Here is a 15724-nt window from a genome sequence, read left to right as displayed (position 1 = left end):
AAAATACATCCATACAATAGTGTATACACATTATTCTTTATTGAGCATGAGTTACTTGACTCAAACCTTCCCCCCAAAAGTGTCTTTGTGTGGAAGTGGTAGGTTAAACTTAGGGAACGTGTTGACGAATGCAATTGAGCACCTTGATTGCGCCGGAAATTCGTTTTCAAGTCAATGAATTGTATCACGAGACACCGACATTGTTCCATCGTTTGTGAGATTATCTTTTTGATCTTACTTAAATATTTTTATACTATTTGTACTAGGCTACTCTTTTATTTACAACAAATGTAACTAATTTAATCTATATTTATATTTTATTACATAATTTTTAATTATAAAACCTCATTTATAATACACATATAATTTATACTAGACTGCTCCTTTATTTACAACAAAAGTAACTAATTTAATCTATGTTTGCATTTTATCACATGATTTTTAATTATAAAACCTCATTTATAATATAAATATAATGACCCAAGGTATTACCCGGGTCAAAAGCTATTTTACACTAAAAGGGGTGATGGATGATTCCAATCATACATTAGAGTTGTCCTATCATCATCCCTCTTGGGAAGTGCCACTGATAACATTGTAAATAACTTTATTTTGGACAGCATATAAGCTTGTAAATCACATGTTTCCCCTTTTAATACATAATCAAACATTGATATTCTCATATATGTATTACGGAGTATAAAAAAATATTAGAATTTAATTTTTTAAAAATGTATACATTGAGTTGAATCAAACAAAATCTCATATAATCATATTTTTTCCTTATATTATGGATGATTTGAGAGGACATAGAATTCCTAAAGTTCCAAATGAGTATTAAAAAAAAAAAAAAAAACATTTCAAATGACACAATAAAAAAGATAAAGGGGAAAAGTGAATAGAAAAAGAAATATGGTAAGTAGGTATGTCAAATGTATGAGATGAAGTGGTGAGAAAATTTAGTTTTTCCTCAAAAATTGGATGGATCTTGAAAATAAAAGACGAGCAAAAGTGATGTGGAGGAATGAGAAACTGAATAGACACCTAAGGACGAATAATAAAGCTCGTCGAGGATTGGAATACTCTAAATTAGTTTCTTCTAATGTCCTTATTTGCTATTCTTTTGATATCATTTGAATATAACCATGGCTCAATATTAGCCTACTTCAATGCTATCATCCTACGAACATAGCGCCTCCATCTGTGCTATACTGCTATCATCATATAAACATGCTGACTGCATACGCTTCAGCTTGAAATGTCGAGGAAGCATATAATGTAGTCTATTTCGTTTTCCCTTAGGTTCAAGTACCCTTCAATAAAACACAACATGCAACTTTCTACTTCTATGACTATCATCGTTCTGAGCATTTTCATACACCGGTGTCTTTGACATGCATTTCCTCTTCAACCGCAGTTAACTTTTAGTCGTATATTTTTCAACCTGCAATCTGAATTACCTCCCAATGACTCAAATATACCCTAGGTTCTCGCCCTAGGGTATATATTTGGTCACCTTAGAAGATCAAGCATTTTCAGTTCTTTTCTTCAACCCCTTTACACTGTCGACACATTCTACCTATCACAGTTGCTCATCCCATGCATACTTCACAGAGAAAGATTTATAAGCATCTTCACGCATCTTTGAAACTCATGACCATATTCGTATTCTTTAAGTTCCTCGGACCTATTCCTCCCTCCTTACGAGTTTCCAGAAGCTCCTTTCCCTTTTAGTAAATTGGTACTCCGTATCTTCTATGTGGATGGCCTGTGATTCCTAATGATTACTTTTTGAGACCACCTGAACCAGAAATGGAATCCTGTTGAAGAGCCGTGAAGCCTATCCAGTAATGAGAACCATGACGCAATATACATAGCATGTTCCACAGAAAGCCTTCCAACTGCATTACTGCATCCGAATGTTTAAACCCTGCTGCTCTAAGATAAATTTTAACAAAGCTCATAGGCTTTATTTAGGTCTACATCAAAGATTGTTAATAACATGCTAGGTTTCTTCTTCTTCGACATTTCATAAGTCAATAAATAATCATCATTTAGGACTAGCTCACCAAATCATCCATGACCGAAAGAAACTTCCCCAGTAAGTATTTGAATCACTCAGTAAGAGGTATTACATGGTCTAAGCTGGCCGACATTTTCTGATTTGTCTATCTTCAGAACAAGGTACATGAATTGAGCCAAACCTGAATATATGAGCTTGACAAGCTCGAACTTAGCTTGAGATCGAGTCTAAGTTTGTGCCAACCAACCAAACTACTCCAAACTCCAGCTCCTAGCAAGACTCGCTATCACCTCTAATTGAAATGAGTTATACTCACTGCCTCACACTTACATTCAAATTCACTTCAAGGAATAAAAAGAATAATCATTCATAGTCCCAGCCCATGCTATTTCTTATCGGGTCTAAGTTTACACGCTTCTGATCCACTCAACATTCCCAAAGCACTCAAAAATCCAACCAGAGAAATGGATTCTTTTCTGAATACCTTAAAATGGAGGTTGCCTAAAACACTCTACAGTCCAACCAAGGATTGCTGTCCGATCACTCAATCAAGTATCTTATTGGTTAAAAAGTTTTTATTTTACAGACAAAGCTATTATGCACCAGGGTAAAGGCCCAAGGCTTTCAACAATCAAATTAAAGCAAATCCAAATAGCTAAATCCAAAAGGTCGATCACCTAACAAGGCTGATGGAATCAGCACCTGCAATTTAGTTCAAACACCCATGAAAGCTCGGCACTGAAATTCCCAGTGTTCTTTAGCTTGCTTTATCCTCTCCAACCTTTCCGACTGAAGTCTCTCTTCCCAGTACTCATGGCACCTATACACAAGTGATAAATAAAAGACTCGCAATATGTTAGTGATTGCAAGATGAATAAAAAGGGGGGGGGGGTAATTAAAAAGATAAATAAAGGATTCATGATCATATTATTTTTTCAGTCTCATTTGGGGTGGAGCCTCAAAGAGATAAAAAGGTTGGGCGGGGGGGGGGGGGGGGTAATTAGGAAAAATAGCATATTATATCAATAATGGAAATTACCTTCGGCTCAATAATATATTAAGCTCCTCCAAGTGCAGAGCGCCCTCGTAGACCCCAGCCTGAAATTAATGGCAAATGAGTTAAGTAAACATCCAAGTGAGTTGTTCTATGTATAAAATTTTCACAGGGAACAAATGATGACATATCGTTGCCGTTTCACAGCAGCTAGTGAATATATGTCTGGAGGTGGTATGAGGCCGTCTGATAGAAACAAAAGATTATAATATTGAAAGTTCAAGGAACAATAAACTAATGTCATTAAAAAAATAAAATTAAAAAAAAAAAGAATTATCTAGCAAGTGTAGATAAAAGAAAAAAGCCTCTATTTTATTATTCCACAATGCCATTTAAAAAAAATAAAATAAAATAAATAAAAAATAAAAAAAAGAAATAAATGTCAAATTACAATAATCAGTCTATAAAGCATGTAAAGGGCTTCATTGTTTTTGCAATAAAAGAAGTTACATAAGTTTTAAAGGGCCACCAAGTTCAATATGCAACTAAAATAATATGCTATTAAGTTCTTATAAGGACCATTAAATTCATGTAAGTTCAAACAAATTAGATGAAAAAATGTAAAGTGAAAAAAAGCAAAGCCAACCTCATCGCAAATTATTAGTGAATATGAAAACAAATACTCCCCACCCACCAATAGAAATTGTTATCATATATAGGTGAGTTATTTTTTTTATTCTTGTCCTAAAATAAAGGTGCTACTTTCAATTTGAGAATATCCGGATGAATCACTAGTCTCTAAATCTACATGTCTACCAATCTAACTTCTATGGCCTTCTTATGTGCACTCAAGAAAGAAGAAAGAAGAAACAAATAATTCTATTCCTCATATCAAATTGTATGTTGTGCATGGAGAGCTCATGTAAAGCCCTAACATGGATATGTGATTAACGCTACTGACAAGGACAAATACTAGCTTGGTCACAAATTTAGCACGACTTTTGCCCCAAGAAAATATCACAAAATATGAATCTGGGAGAGTTCAAAAGCAATTAACAGCCCTTTGGGTAATGAAATATTGGTAATAATTGACAAATCACTTTCTTAGGAAAAGTTCAATACTTAACCACATGTTAATCCAACTCTATCCTCAAACATTTATACCCGTAATTACCACTAAATTACACCCTCTAAAGTGGTAATGTGACATGAAGAAAAACAGATAATTGGGGTGAAAAGTATTATTGTATTACTACAACCAAGCTGTTTATCAACGCCTCTTAAATTCTACTTATAAATCCATATACTCTTTGATTGATAATTAAGTCACATATAAAATCCTGAAAGAGTTGACGAGTTGTCACCTTTTCTGACAGATTAATTGATTTTAATAGAATTCCTAATATGCCACATTGTCAATCCAAATGATGGGGAGGTGATAAAAATGATTCCACTATTACTGTGAAAGGGGGGGGGGGTTTGGGACAATGTAAATTAATTGGAGTCAGAACAAATACTTAATGTCTCATAACAGCTAGATTTATATGTATAGGACAGCTTGAAATATGTTGCAACTCCAAGATCCAGAAGCTTGCATTTTGTAATTGTTCTGAATGATAAGGTAAAGATTGAACGAGATAACGTAAAATAATTTAGTAAGGACATTCATGATTACCTCTCGGCACAATGGACACTTCTCCTTTGGAGATGTGACCTGCAGTCCGTCAACTATAGTCACAGATGCAGCATTGCAGGCACAAATGTAGCAGAATATATGGCCACAGGTAAGAGCAACAGGGTCAAACACTGTATCCTGTATAATATTAAAAGAGAAAACCCAAAATGTCAATTTCCAAGATCAGCTATGTACTAAACAATTAGAGAAGTTCCAGCCCATACAGATAATGTTGATTATAATAAACACAAGATAGAATTATCATATTGATCAAAGTCACAAGCCACAATTGTACACAATCTAACACACGTAGTTTTTAAGGATAAAAAGTAAACCTAATGTAGAAAAAAAGACAACTAATTTAAATTGGGTAACTTAAAAAAGGTGTAGCTAATATGAAGTAAAAATTAGCTAACTTAATTGGTTTATAACTTACTTTCTTTTAAACATTAATAAAAGGATCATACAACATATACGATTAAGGAAAAAAAAAAAAGTAGCAAACACAATTTTTTTTAATCAATTATTATCTTATTTAGTAAAACTAAAATAATTGTTGATGAGCTCTAATATTGATGAACATCCTCCATATATATATATATATATATATATATATATATATATATATATATATATATATATATATATTATATATATATATATATATATATATATATTAGCGGTGTCTTTTGAGCATTATTTGTTATGCTCTTTGAATAATACTTCTACTGTTTTTTTTAATTTTTTTTACTTGGAACACTTCGACTTTTAAGCTATTCATATACTCCACTTTGACAGCTTTAATGATTCATAAGTAAGGAAAAATAGTCATGTTATCTTGTTAGCTTTGTCTCAATTTATACTTTATATATCACATTATATAATTTTTACATATTTGTAACTTAAATATTAGCAATTGAAATAATATATGGCAATCGTGAAATGAGAAGTGTTACAAATTTTGCAATTAAAAAAAGCAGGGGAAGTATAATATAATATTAACTTTTATGAATTTTTTTAACTCATATGTAGTAAACAATATTAACAATCAAAATGTATTGGCAAACATGAAAATCAAATGGAGCAATTACAAGAGAATGAAGGGAGTATAAGGTAACGCAAAACTAAGCAATATTCTAGGGTGAGGAAACAGAGTAACAAGCTGTCATGACTCGTGACAAGAAAAACTATTCAACATTTCAACATGATGTTGCAAGGCAGCTGTTTCACAAGGCCAGACCTGGGAAGTATTTATCTGCCTTTGAAGTTCTAAAAGAGTATTTACATGAGTCAGATACGATAATGATGATTGAAGAAGTCAATAGTATACTTTAATATTGCTTGAAAGACACAAAATTAAGCAACTAATTTTAATTACTCATATATGAAGTATATTATAAAAAATAACACAACTTGAGCATGCTAATCATATCGTGTGCTAGTTTCAGTGACATACACCTAAGATTGTATAAAGTTGAAGGGTTAGACATGGTGCAAATGAAGAACGAAAAGACATTTATATATACAAGGTAAGTATACTCACCAAACAAATAGAACAAGTCAAGTCAAGATCCACCTTCACAGAATCAAAGAGCTCACAAGTCAGCGACGGCTTTCCATCTGTAAATTTAAGAGCGCAGCCCTCAAAAAAATTAGCTCCCGTTCTTGCCTTTGCCTTTTTATCCCTTAAATTAATGTGAAAGGCCATGAGCTCACTAAGCCATGGTGATTGGAGGATCTCAACGTGCATACTCTGAGCGCGTGATTTGAATTCTTGACCTTGCTTAGAATAATGAACCTATCCAATTGCAAGCATACCATCAGCATATTTTATAATACACTCAACTAAATCTTTAATAATTAATTAATTCTAAAGAATCCCAAAGAATCTCTTGAGTAACAAGATTCTACCTTATCATATTTCTTCAAAATTTTCCGAACTGCAATTGCATTAATCATGGCATAAGTGACAAGGTCCTGCCCCTCCTGAATCAAAGATACATGGTTCTGCTTTCCTTTACACCATACATAATACTTCTTAAAACCCGTTGCTAAATGCAAGTCAAGCAACTTTCGAGCACGCTCATTGAAACAACCCACTACATCAGACATTTCTTTGAGAAGTGACGGAAAAAATGTACCATCGCATACTGCAAACACAAATTATCAGTTCTCATCATTAGAAACCGAACAACAATTACACATAAAGCTCGCGTAATAACCATCTTAGATTCCAGTTCCCCTCTATCTAGCAATAATATTACTTTGAACAAGGGCATGGGAAAAAACAGACATAATTGTCATATGTTCAAATTTGCATTTGTAATACCATCATTTAAAAGTTTTTTTGGATACACCTTTGAATTAGCTCAAAAACCGTATGTTATAATCAAATCAGTTAATACAACCAGCTAGCAGCTAATTACCAAACAGGACCATAAACAATATGTCTCCATTTCTCAAGTATTCCCCTAACCAAAAATACAATTACTATAATGAACAAACACACCGAATAATGCCATTGAACACGTGATTTGGTCATACATTTTCACCTTAAACCCTAATACATAAGTGAATTTGACAGTATGTTCAATGTTCATTAATGTTTATTGTTTCTATAGGTTCCGTTATAAAGTATCGGCTTTCAAAATTAACATGATTAATATAAATAAGACTACGAAACTAAAAACTGACAGTCAAATCAAAATGATTAATATAAGTAGGACTACGAAATTTAAAACTGACAATGATATCAAATGGACTACTGTTAAATAAAATCCGCCAAAAAATAACACTTGTTGAAGTAGAACCCAAAGAATAAGGACAAAAGCCGTATTTTACAAGGGTCTAGAAATAGAATGAAAACAATAAAAACACTTTTCACATTGCAAAGCACCAATACAGAGGATTTCGCCAAATCAACAAAAAAAAAGGAATTATAATTAAATCATGATCACTCAAAGTGCAAAAAGATTCAATCTTTTCTATAAATTAATGATTTCCAGCTAATTATTATATAAAAAAGGCAATACTTTTAATTTTCATTCATCTATATTCATAATTACAAACTTGTTTCTCAAGCTAAATCAAATCCCCATCAATCAAAATCCAGAAAAAGGTAAATTATTTTCCACATCCCTGTCAAAATAATCTAAATTGTCGAAATAACATAGAAATTGAATTAATTGATGATTAATTAAATAATTAATACCAGTGTAAAAAAAATCAAGGGAAATTACCAGGACATTGATGAGGACAATTAGAAGGAATTAAATCACCATTATCATCACAGGAATTGTGGGAATCAATATCATGCCTACATTTCTTCAGAATTTTCTTCAAATTTTTGAATCCAACTCCTGGAAATTCTCTCTCCCAATTTTGCATGTACTCTTGATATGTCTTGCAAAACTTCATGTTTTTTTAGCTTTAATTTTTTAATTTTTTTTTTCTTCAAAAAAACAAATACCCAGAAAATAAAAAGATAAACTTTTTTTCAGAAATTAAAATGGCAGAAAAAAAATTCAATCTTTATGAAGAACAAAATATACAAAAGACACTTTTATGAGAAAAAAAAAAAAAAAAAGACAACAAAAAATATAATTAAGGATTTTTTTGTGGATATTTAAAAATTTTGGTTTTATATGAAAAAGGGTAGCTTAAAAATGGGGAAGGAGTGTAGGAAAATGGTGAAAAATGTGAAAATGAGAGAAAGAGTTGGAGGTTTTATAGGAAATAGTGGTTTCATAATAAATATGGGAAAAAATCATAAAAATAAAAACAGATTACACTAAAAAAGGTAACGTATTTACGTTTCTTTCCTCTAAAAAGCAAATTTATTAGACCCGTGTTTCTTTCCTTTTTCTCCTTTGATTTCATTTGATTTTTGGTTTCTTGGTGTGGTGGGTGTAATTTCACTAATGTGTAATTGTAGTAGACGACCCATGTTTACATGTTTGAGAGTCTTGTGTTCATATTAAAGGAGAGGTGGACAATTTGGACAAAATCTTAGAAATTGTGATCTTTATCTGAAATTAGTTTAGATATACTTCCTCCGTTATTTTATTATTGCACCACTTGCCTTTTTAAGAAGTTTCACAAATATTTCACCATTTCCTTTTTAGGAAAAAAATTATTTGTGTTTACACTACAAATACCTAACATACCCTTGTTTTTTCACACTTACTTTTTAGTTTATCAATATGTCACATGGGCAATTTTGTATTTTTACCTTTCCCTCTCTTACATTTTTCTTTGTATTTTTACCTTTCCCTCTCTTACTTTTTTCCACTACCAAAATATTTGCACTCAACCTCTATGGTGCAATAATAAAAAAACGGAGGAAGTATACAACATCCGTATAGCTTTTTTGAGATTTAATGACATTTGAATGATATTTTTATTAATTAATTAGTGTGAAATGTAATTTGTCATCAATTTTATAGGTGGAGTTGTAATAATCTATCCAACGATAATACGTTTATATGATAGGAAATATATATGTTTTCTTACAACACTTTTAGTGCACATACTCATCTATCATCCCCAAAGTATTAAATCTCATTGTATAATACTGTTATATAAACTTAAATGAAAACTTAATCAATTCCCTTGTGCATAGGAATGAGAAAGTACAAATTTATATATCTTCATAATACTAGGTCTTTGCTCAATACATGACTCAAATGACCAAAAAGCATTACTTAACCAAACTAAACTAACTTAACTTACTTAAACTACCTACAATCATTAAATACATCACAGTCATGCCTTTAAAATCGCTATCATGAAAGCAAAGAAAATCCATGAAACAAACAGAGCAAGGGAAAAATTCTTTTCATTCCTTGTAGCCTTCATCAGTTCGATTCGAGTGTGGCAAAGCTCCATTTTTGTGTCATCCAACTCATCCTCTTTATTTCCCAATTTCTTCTCAAACCTCTTCAATTGTTCTTTAAGTAAATCAATCTCCATTTCTTTTTCAGCTACTTGCGTATCTCTTTCAAACACTTGTAATCGTAGGTCATCAATATCTTCGAGGTTAACATTAACCCACTGAAAGAAGCCACAATTCAATTAGAATAAAAACCCTAGTTTCAAATGCCCAATTTAATTATCTTAATTTATCTTAATTAATCAAATACATATAATTTCGCACAACACATTGAACTTACAGGCCATCTAGGGCATCCATGGAACTTCAACCACACGTTCTCACCATTCTTAACCGTACGAGTAATTGATTCCAAACCACACCTGCACTTCAATTTTGGGGAAACCAAGCCAAAATTTCTTGACGACGTAGAACTACTTGAACCATTATGCCTCCTACTAGCCATTTGTGACAGATTTAGCTGAGAAGAAATTGAATTCGAAGATGAAATTCAGAGTATAAAAGGGAGAGCTTTTTTTAGAACAGAACGAAGAAGGAAGAGAAATGAAAATTGAGGAGCTGGCAATTTTAAAAAGGGAAATTAATAGGATTATAACTGTTGGAAGCCACGTCATCCCAAAACCGGCTACAATAGGTAAGGTAACCTGTAGGGACCAATAAAAAAGATCGGGGAGTAAAGGTGGGATTATTAAAAAATAATCCAAAGGTGGGATTATTTTCAGTGGACGGGCAAAAGGTCGGAGTATTGCGGGCAATTTTTCCTTTAAAATAAGTGTGTTTTTTTTTTAATTTTTTATAAATAAAGCCTTACGAATTTAGGACATAGTTTTAAGGTTTATTGGAACAACTAAAGCATCTAACTTAACGCATAATATTCTTAAACCATAACCTTGAAAATGTTACAAACAAAAGGTTCAAAGGCAACAATTACAACCAAACATTGAGCATAATATGTTGTATGTGGCAGTGTTCTTGTATGAAGAAACACTGTGTACTTATTCATGTTGTTGCTTAGCTGTTTTAGTAGAGTCTAGGAAAAGGAAATGGCTTTGATAGCCCACTTTAGAAGCGAAGTCTAGTAAAAGATGTTGTTGATGCAATCTAAAAGTACATTAGCTTGGTTTCCAAGGTGGTAGTTATTACTTCAAATTCTTACTAGTCGCCGTGTGAAATAATGCATTGAACAATACTAACCTTTTTTTTTAGGAAAAATTGAAAAAAATAATCTCACCTTTGCTCCATCTGCTCAAAACAGGCCAACCTTTGCATATTCTGGGAACAATCCCACCTTTCACCCCTATTTTCTCAAAACAAGCCTTTTTACCTATAACTTGCTTAACAGGTTAAATTTATTCATTTATTTATTTTTTAAACCTCTCTCTAAAAAATAAAATAAAAAAAAAAAAGTTAAAAACAAAAAACCACCTTATCTCTCCTCCCCCTTCCCTCCCTGGTTCCCCACCATGGCCACCAGTCACCACTCTCTCACCCTACCCCACCTTCGTAACCCCACCTCCCCGCTTCCCCTTCCCCAAAAAACTGCAAGTCACACCACTGACCCACCACCTACACTACCTCCATCCATTTCACCACAAACCCACCACAAACGACAACCTCTTATCACCCACGAAACCCCACCCCCTTAAACCCACAAGCACCACTGCATCACAACCGCTACGTACACCACAATTGTCTTCCACCTCAAAACACCAACCACAACCTCGGCCCCGAAACCCCACCCAACGCGGCGACGCCTCACATTCGGCATACCACCCTTCTTTGACGCGTACTCCACCAACCTCACATTATCATTCCTATTAATGGCAAGCAAGGCAGATTGTAGCTTTTATCCACAATTCTAACACGCAATACCCAAAAATATTCAATTACAAACTTAAATTAAACAATAAAGGAACAATAAAATCCTCAAATTTTTCAATTACCCACGAAAATTCACATCTACCCGATTTCACAATCAACAAAAATAAATCAAATGTTGGGTAATAAATTAACCATGAACAACAATAATTATCAAGGGAAGGGGAAGATGAGGGTGGTCGTTCAGGTGGCGGGCTTGTTTTAGACCGAAAGGTGAGGCTGGGCTGCGGACGGTGGTAGTCGTTCAGGCAAAGGCGGCTCAGTGGTTGGAATGGGTGTCGTTCAGGGGCTGGGCTGAAGTTGGGGAAAATTTTATTTTTTATTTTTAATTATTAAAAAAATATTAGGCCAATTAGTTAGTGACACGTGGCATATCACTTGTTAAAACCGGTTAACAATATAAAAAACAGGTCAAGGGCTTGTTTTGAGAAAATAAGGGTGAAAGGCGGGATTGTTCCCAAAATACGCAAAGGTTGGCCTGTTTTGAGCAGATGGAGCAAAGGTGGGATTATTCTTTTCAATTTTTCCTTTTTTTTAAAGGTGAAGGAGACATTAAGATTAAGGAGAAATAGGAAAGTCAAGTATATAAATTGTTGGAATTATAAAAGAACTATCAGGTTCCTCAAAAAAAAAAAAGTTACAAACTCTAGCAATTCTTGAGCTTGGTTTTATGGGTTTTCTTCTACTCAGGGATGGTGAATAAAGATTGAGGAGATAGAAATTAAAGCGCAAAACTCATTAATGGGTAGGGATTATAAAGGGGTAAGAAGGTAAATAAACATTTTGAAGGGTAAAAAGGTCTGTACACTATTCACAAGAACAACTTCCCACTTTTTATAAGGTAGGGAAGCAAGTATTGTTTATTTAAGGGTAGCATGATAATTTCATCAATTAGTAAAGTTAACCCAAAAATTTTCACCAGACTCTGCAATATATCTCCATTCTCCCGATCTTTTACATTAATCGAATTTGAAAAGCTTCACTAGAGAAACGATCAACTACAATAGAAAAATTGAAGCGAATGACAAAGCCACCCTTTAGGGTTAACATGCCCTCTGTTTTCACTTTTCTTAGGTTGTTGAAAAAAAAAAAAACTCTAATAATCATAACCTAAAATTATTCCACTAATAGAAAAATCAAAGGGAATGACAAAGTATTAATTAATTAATTTTGCAAACTTTAATATATAGCCTAAAATTAGTCCACTAATAGCTTAATTCACCTATTAACCCACAATTTGCCAAAAAAGTCCACTAATAGCATATAGGAGATACCTTATTGTAGGGAATATTTCAAGCTTTAATCCCACTAGCTTGAACCCCATTGTGATCATACACTAAAGTACGGTGGCGTCCAAAAGGAAAGAAGATAGAGCAAAAGAGTCGCCAACAAGTTTTTTTAGGAACTTGTAAACCATTCACGAGGTGAAGGTTACACCCCTTAACGATCCAAGAGATCGTCAACTCCATAAGGTCTAGAACCAAATAAGGGTTCGGGGATGAAGGTACAAATCCAACCTAAAAGAGATTGAACTTGTCCTAATAATAGGCCTCTACTTTATTCTAATCGTATTCATGTGCGCTTTCTGATTAACATGCAATCAATAGAATTAACCCTAAACCTGTTTATCTATTTGGTTGAACATTAATGGTCACATAACACTATTATTGGCGATCACTTGAAATTATAATCACATTAACCCTAAACAAGATTATTAATTATCTTATTAAGCGTTATTACAAGTACAAAATTCCCTTTAATCATGCATAAAAGGTGTGATCAAGCAATAAAAATAAATATCATCAAGCAACATAATAATCATAAAATAATAGTGATCACGACAATAAAATTATAATCATAATAATAATCATCATAAATAAAATAATCATCATCAAAATAATAATCATAATAATCATAAATAAAATAATCATAATCATGTTCATGTTAATATTAAAGCATAATAATAGCAAGTTCCTAGGCATGATACTAACAAGATTAATAACAAACCCTAGCATGTCACTAAGCAATAAAAGTCAAATCTTTAACCCTAACATGATACTAACAATCATAAATATTAGGAAGAACATAGGAAGCGTCGTAACAATCATATTTAATATTAAAATTACCCTAGACATGATACTAGGGATATCATAATAACAATGTAAACATAATTTCTACATCATAATATCAATAAAAACCATTAAAGCACTTACTTTGATGCCTCGTACCTCTTTCTAATAACAAAATACACACGTTAGTAACTTTAAGGAAAATAATAATCAAACAATTAAATTAAATAATTGAAATAGAGATTTGGGACCAAACCCTCAGAAATTAAACCTTTCACGTCTAGGGCGAAGGCAACTTCGAATATGACTAGGTGTTTCTAGATCTTGTGAATGCGGAATTTTGTATTTGAAGCAAGTTTGGAAAAGAGAAAGAATTGAAAGACAATTAGAGAGAATTGATGATGAATGAAAACTGATTGTTGATGATAATTCGTGAGAATTGGTGAATGAAAACAGAGTTTTTAATACGTTATTATAGACACCCATTTGTGTCTCCCCAAACCCAAACCCAGTGATGAGTACCTTTCACGTCGAATCATAATCGAATGAAGTGAAAGTGTGGAAAGTCTAGTGTTGCGAATAGTTTTAATTTCTTTTCTCTTATCTCTGTTTTTGAAAACTTATTTTAAGAAAACAGCCAATCCAGTTTAGTTGGTCCATGATATGGGTCCAATAGTGGTGTAGTTGGATGGGCTTGCAAAGACCTTTCCAACGATATATTATAAGCCCAATTTCGATGAATATTGAGGAAGTTATGGCCAATTTACCAAACTGGGCCCGGTTTGAGCTTTATATGCAGCCCAATGATCTAGGGGAGGGCCTAATATGATTTATCATTCCTAATGCAACTAGGAATGGTTTTAGTCTTCTAGATTCTTCTAGAAGGTTCTTTTCATTCCTAATTCAATTAGCATTGATAAATTGACTTTTGTTGACTTTTCAGAGTTTTAATTAAAATCAAAAAGCATTTTCGAGGAAAAGATACGATTTTATCCTCCAGTACGGCAAACTTATCTGATTTTCGAAAACGCGTTAAAAACAGGCTTGGCGCCTGACTCCAGGCATTGGCGCTTGGAACCAGGCCTGGCGTCTGGTGCTAGCCATTGGCGCCTGGCGCCAGCTCTGTTTTGCATGCGCCAATCTCGTTTTGCGTGCGCCAAGTGCTCTGTTTTGATATTTTATCTTTTTGGCCGATTTTCTCTATAAATAACGTATTAAAAACTCCGTATTCATTCATAAACAATCAGTTTTAACGAATTCTCACCTACAATCAGTTTTCATTCGCAATCATTAATTTTCTACATTCATCATTCACCAATTCTCATCAACAATCAGTTTTCAATTCTCTTTCATTCTCTTTAATCATTTGCTAATTCTCCTTAAGATTTCCCCAATTAATTCATTCATTCATCTTTCTTTCTTTTTCTTTTCTAAACTTTGTTTTCACATACAAAATTCCGCATTCGCAAGATCTAGAAACACCTATCCATATTCGAAGTTGCCTTCGCCCTTTAATTTTTGAGGGTTTGGTCCTAAATCTCTCTTTCAATTATTTAATTTAATTTTTTGATTATTATTTTCCTTGAAGTTACTAACGTGTGTATTTTGTTATTAGAAAGAGGTACGAGGCATCAAAGTAAGTGCTTTAATTGATTTATTGATGTTATGATGTAGACATCATGTTTACATTGTTATTATGATATTCCTAGTATCATGTCTAGGGTAATTTTAATATTAAATATGATTGTTACGATGCTTCCTATGTTCTTCCTAATATTTATGATTGCTAGTATCATGTTAGGGTTAAAGATTTGATTTTTATTGCTTAGTGACATGCTAGGGTTTGTTATTAATCTTGTTAATATCATGCCTAGGATCTTGCTATTATTATGCTTTAATATTAACATGAACATGATTATGATGATTATTTTATTTATGATGATTATGTATATTATTATTATTATTATTATTATTATTATTATTGTGATTATTATAATTATTATTCATGATATTGATTGTTATTATGTTGCTTGATACATTATTTATTGTTATTGCTTGATCACACCTTTTATGCATGTTTAAAGGGAATTTAATACTTGTAATCACGCTTAATAAGATAATTAATAATCTTGTTAGGTTAATTATGATTATAATTCAAGTGATCACCAATAATAGATTTATTTGTGCATTACTA

General features: G+C 32.6%; 1 protein-coding gene across 1 annotated transcript; it reads right to left on the bottom strand.

The window, feature by feature from the left end:
• Window positions 1-2476: 2476 nt before the first annotated feature.
• LOC110727885 (probable E3 ubiquitin-protein ligase BAH1-like 1) lies at window positions 2477-8712 on the bottom strand. The gene is made up of 6 exons (XM_021907463.1): window positions 7932-8712; window positions 6604-6842; window positions 6236-6490; window positions 4693-4830; window positions 3063-3121; window positions 2477-2843 (listed from the first exon to the last, which is right to left on the bottom strand). The coding sequence occupies exons 1-6, from the start codon at window positions 8107-8109 to the stop codon at window positions 2738-2740; spliced, it is 975 nt and encodes a 324-aa protein (XP_021763155.1). The 5' UTR covers window positions 8110-8712; the 3' UTR covers window positions 2477-2737.
• Between the last annotated feature and the right edge of the window lie 7012 nt (window positions 8713-15724).

The sequence above is a fragment of the Chenopodium quinoa genome, unplaced genomic scaffold, assembly GCF_001683475.1.
Source record: "Chenopodium quinoa cultivar QQ74 unplaced genomic scaffold, ASM168347v1, whole genome shotgun sequence".
In the NCBI taxonomy this organism is placed as follows: Eukaryota; Viridiplantae; Streptophyta; class Magnoliopsida; order Caryophyllales; family Amaranthaceae; genus Chenopodium; species Chenopodium quinoa.
Note: the sequence above shows the minus strand (reverse complement) of the source record. Positions and strands in the feature narration are given on the sequence as shown.

Bases quoted from the DNA above. Each gene is read 5' to 3' on its own strand.
- LOC110727885 (XM_021907463.1), bottom strand. From the start codon at position 8,109: ATGAAGTTTTGCAAGACATATCAAGAGTACATGCAAAATTGGGAGAGA. The intron at 6,491-6,603 runs GTAGAATCTTGT...GCAATTGGATAG, and splicing joins TTTTGAAGAAATATGATAAG to GTTCATTATTCTAAGCAAGG. The intron at 3,122-4,692 runs GTAATCATGAAT...CATTAATTTCAG, and splicing joins AGTGTCCATTGTGCCGAGAG to GCTGGGGTCTACGAGGGCGC.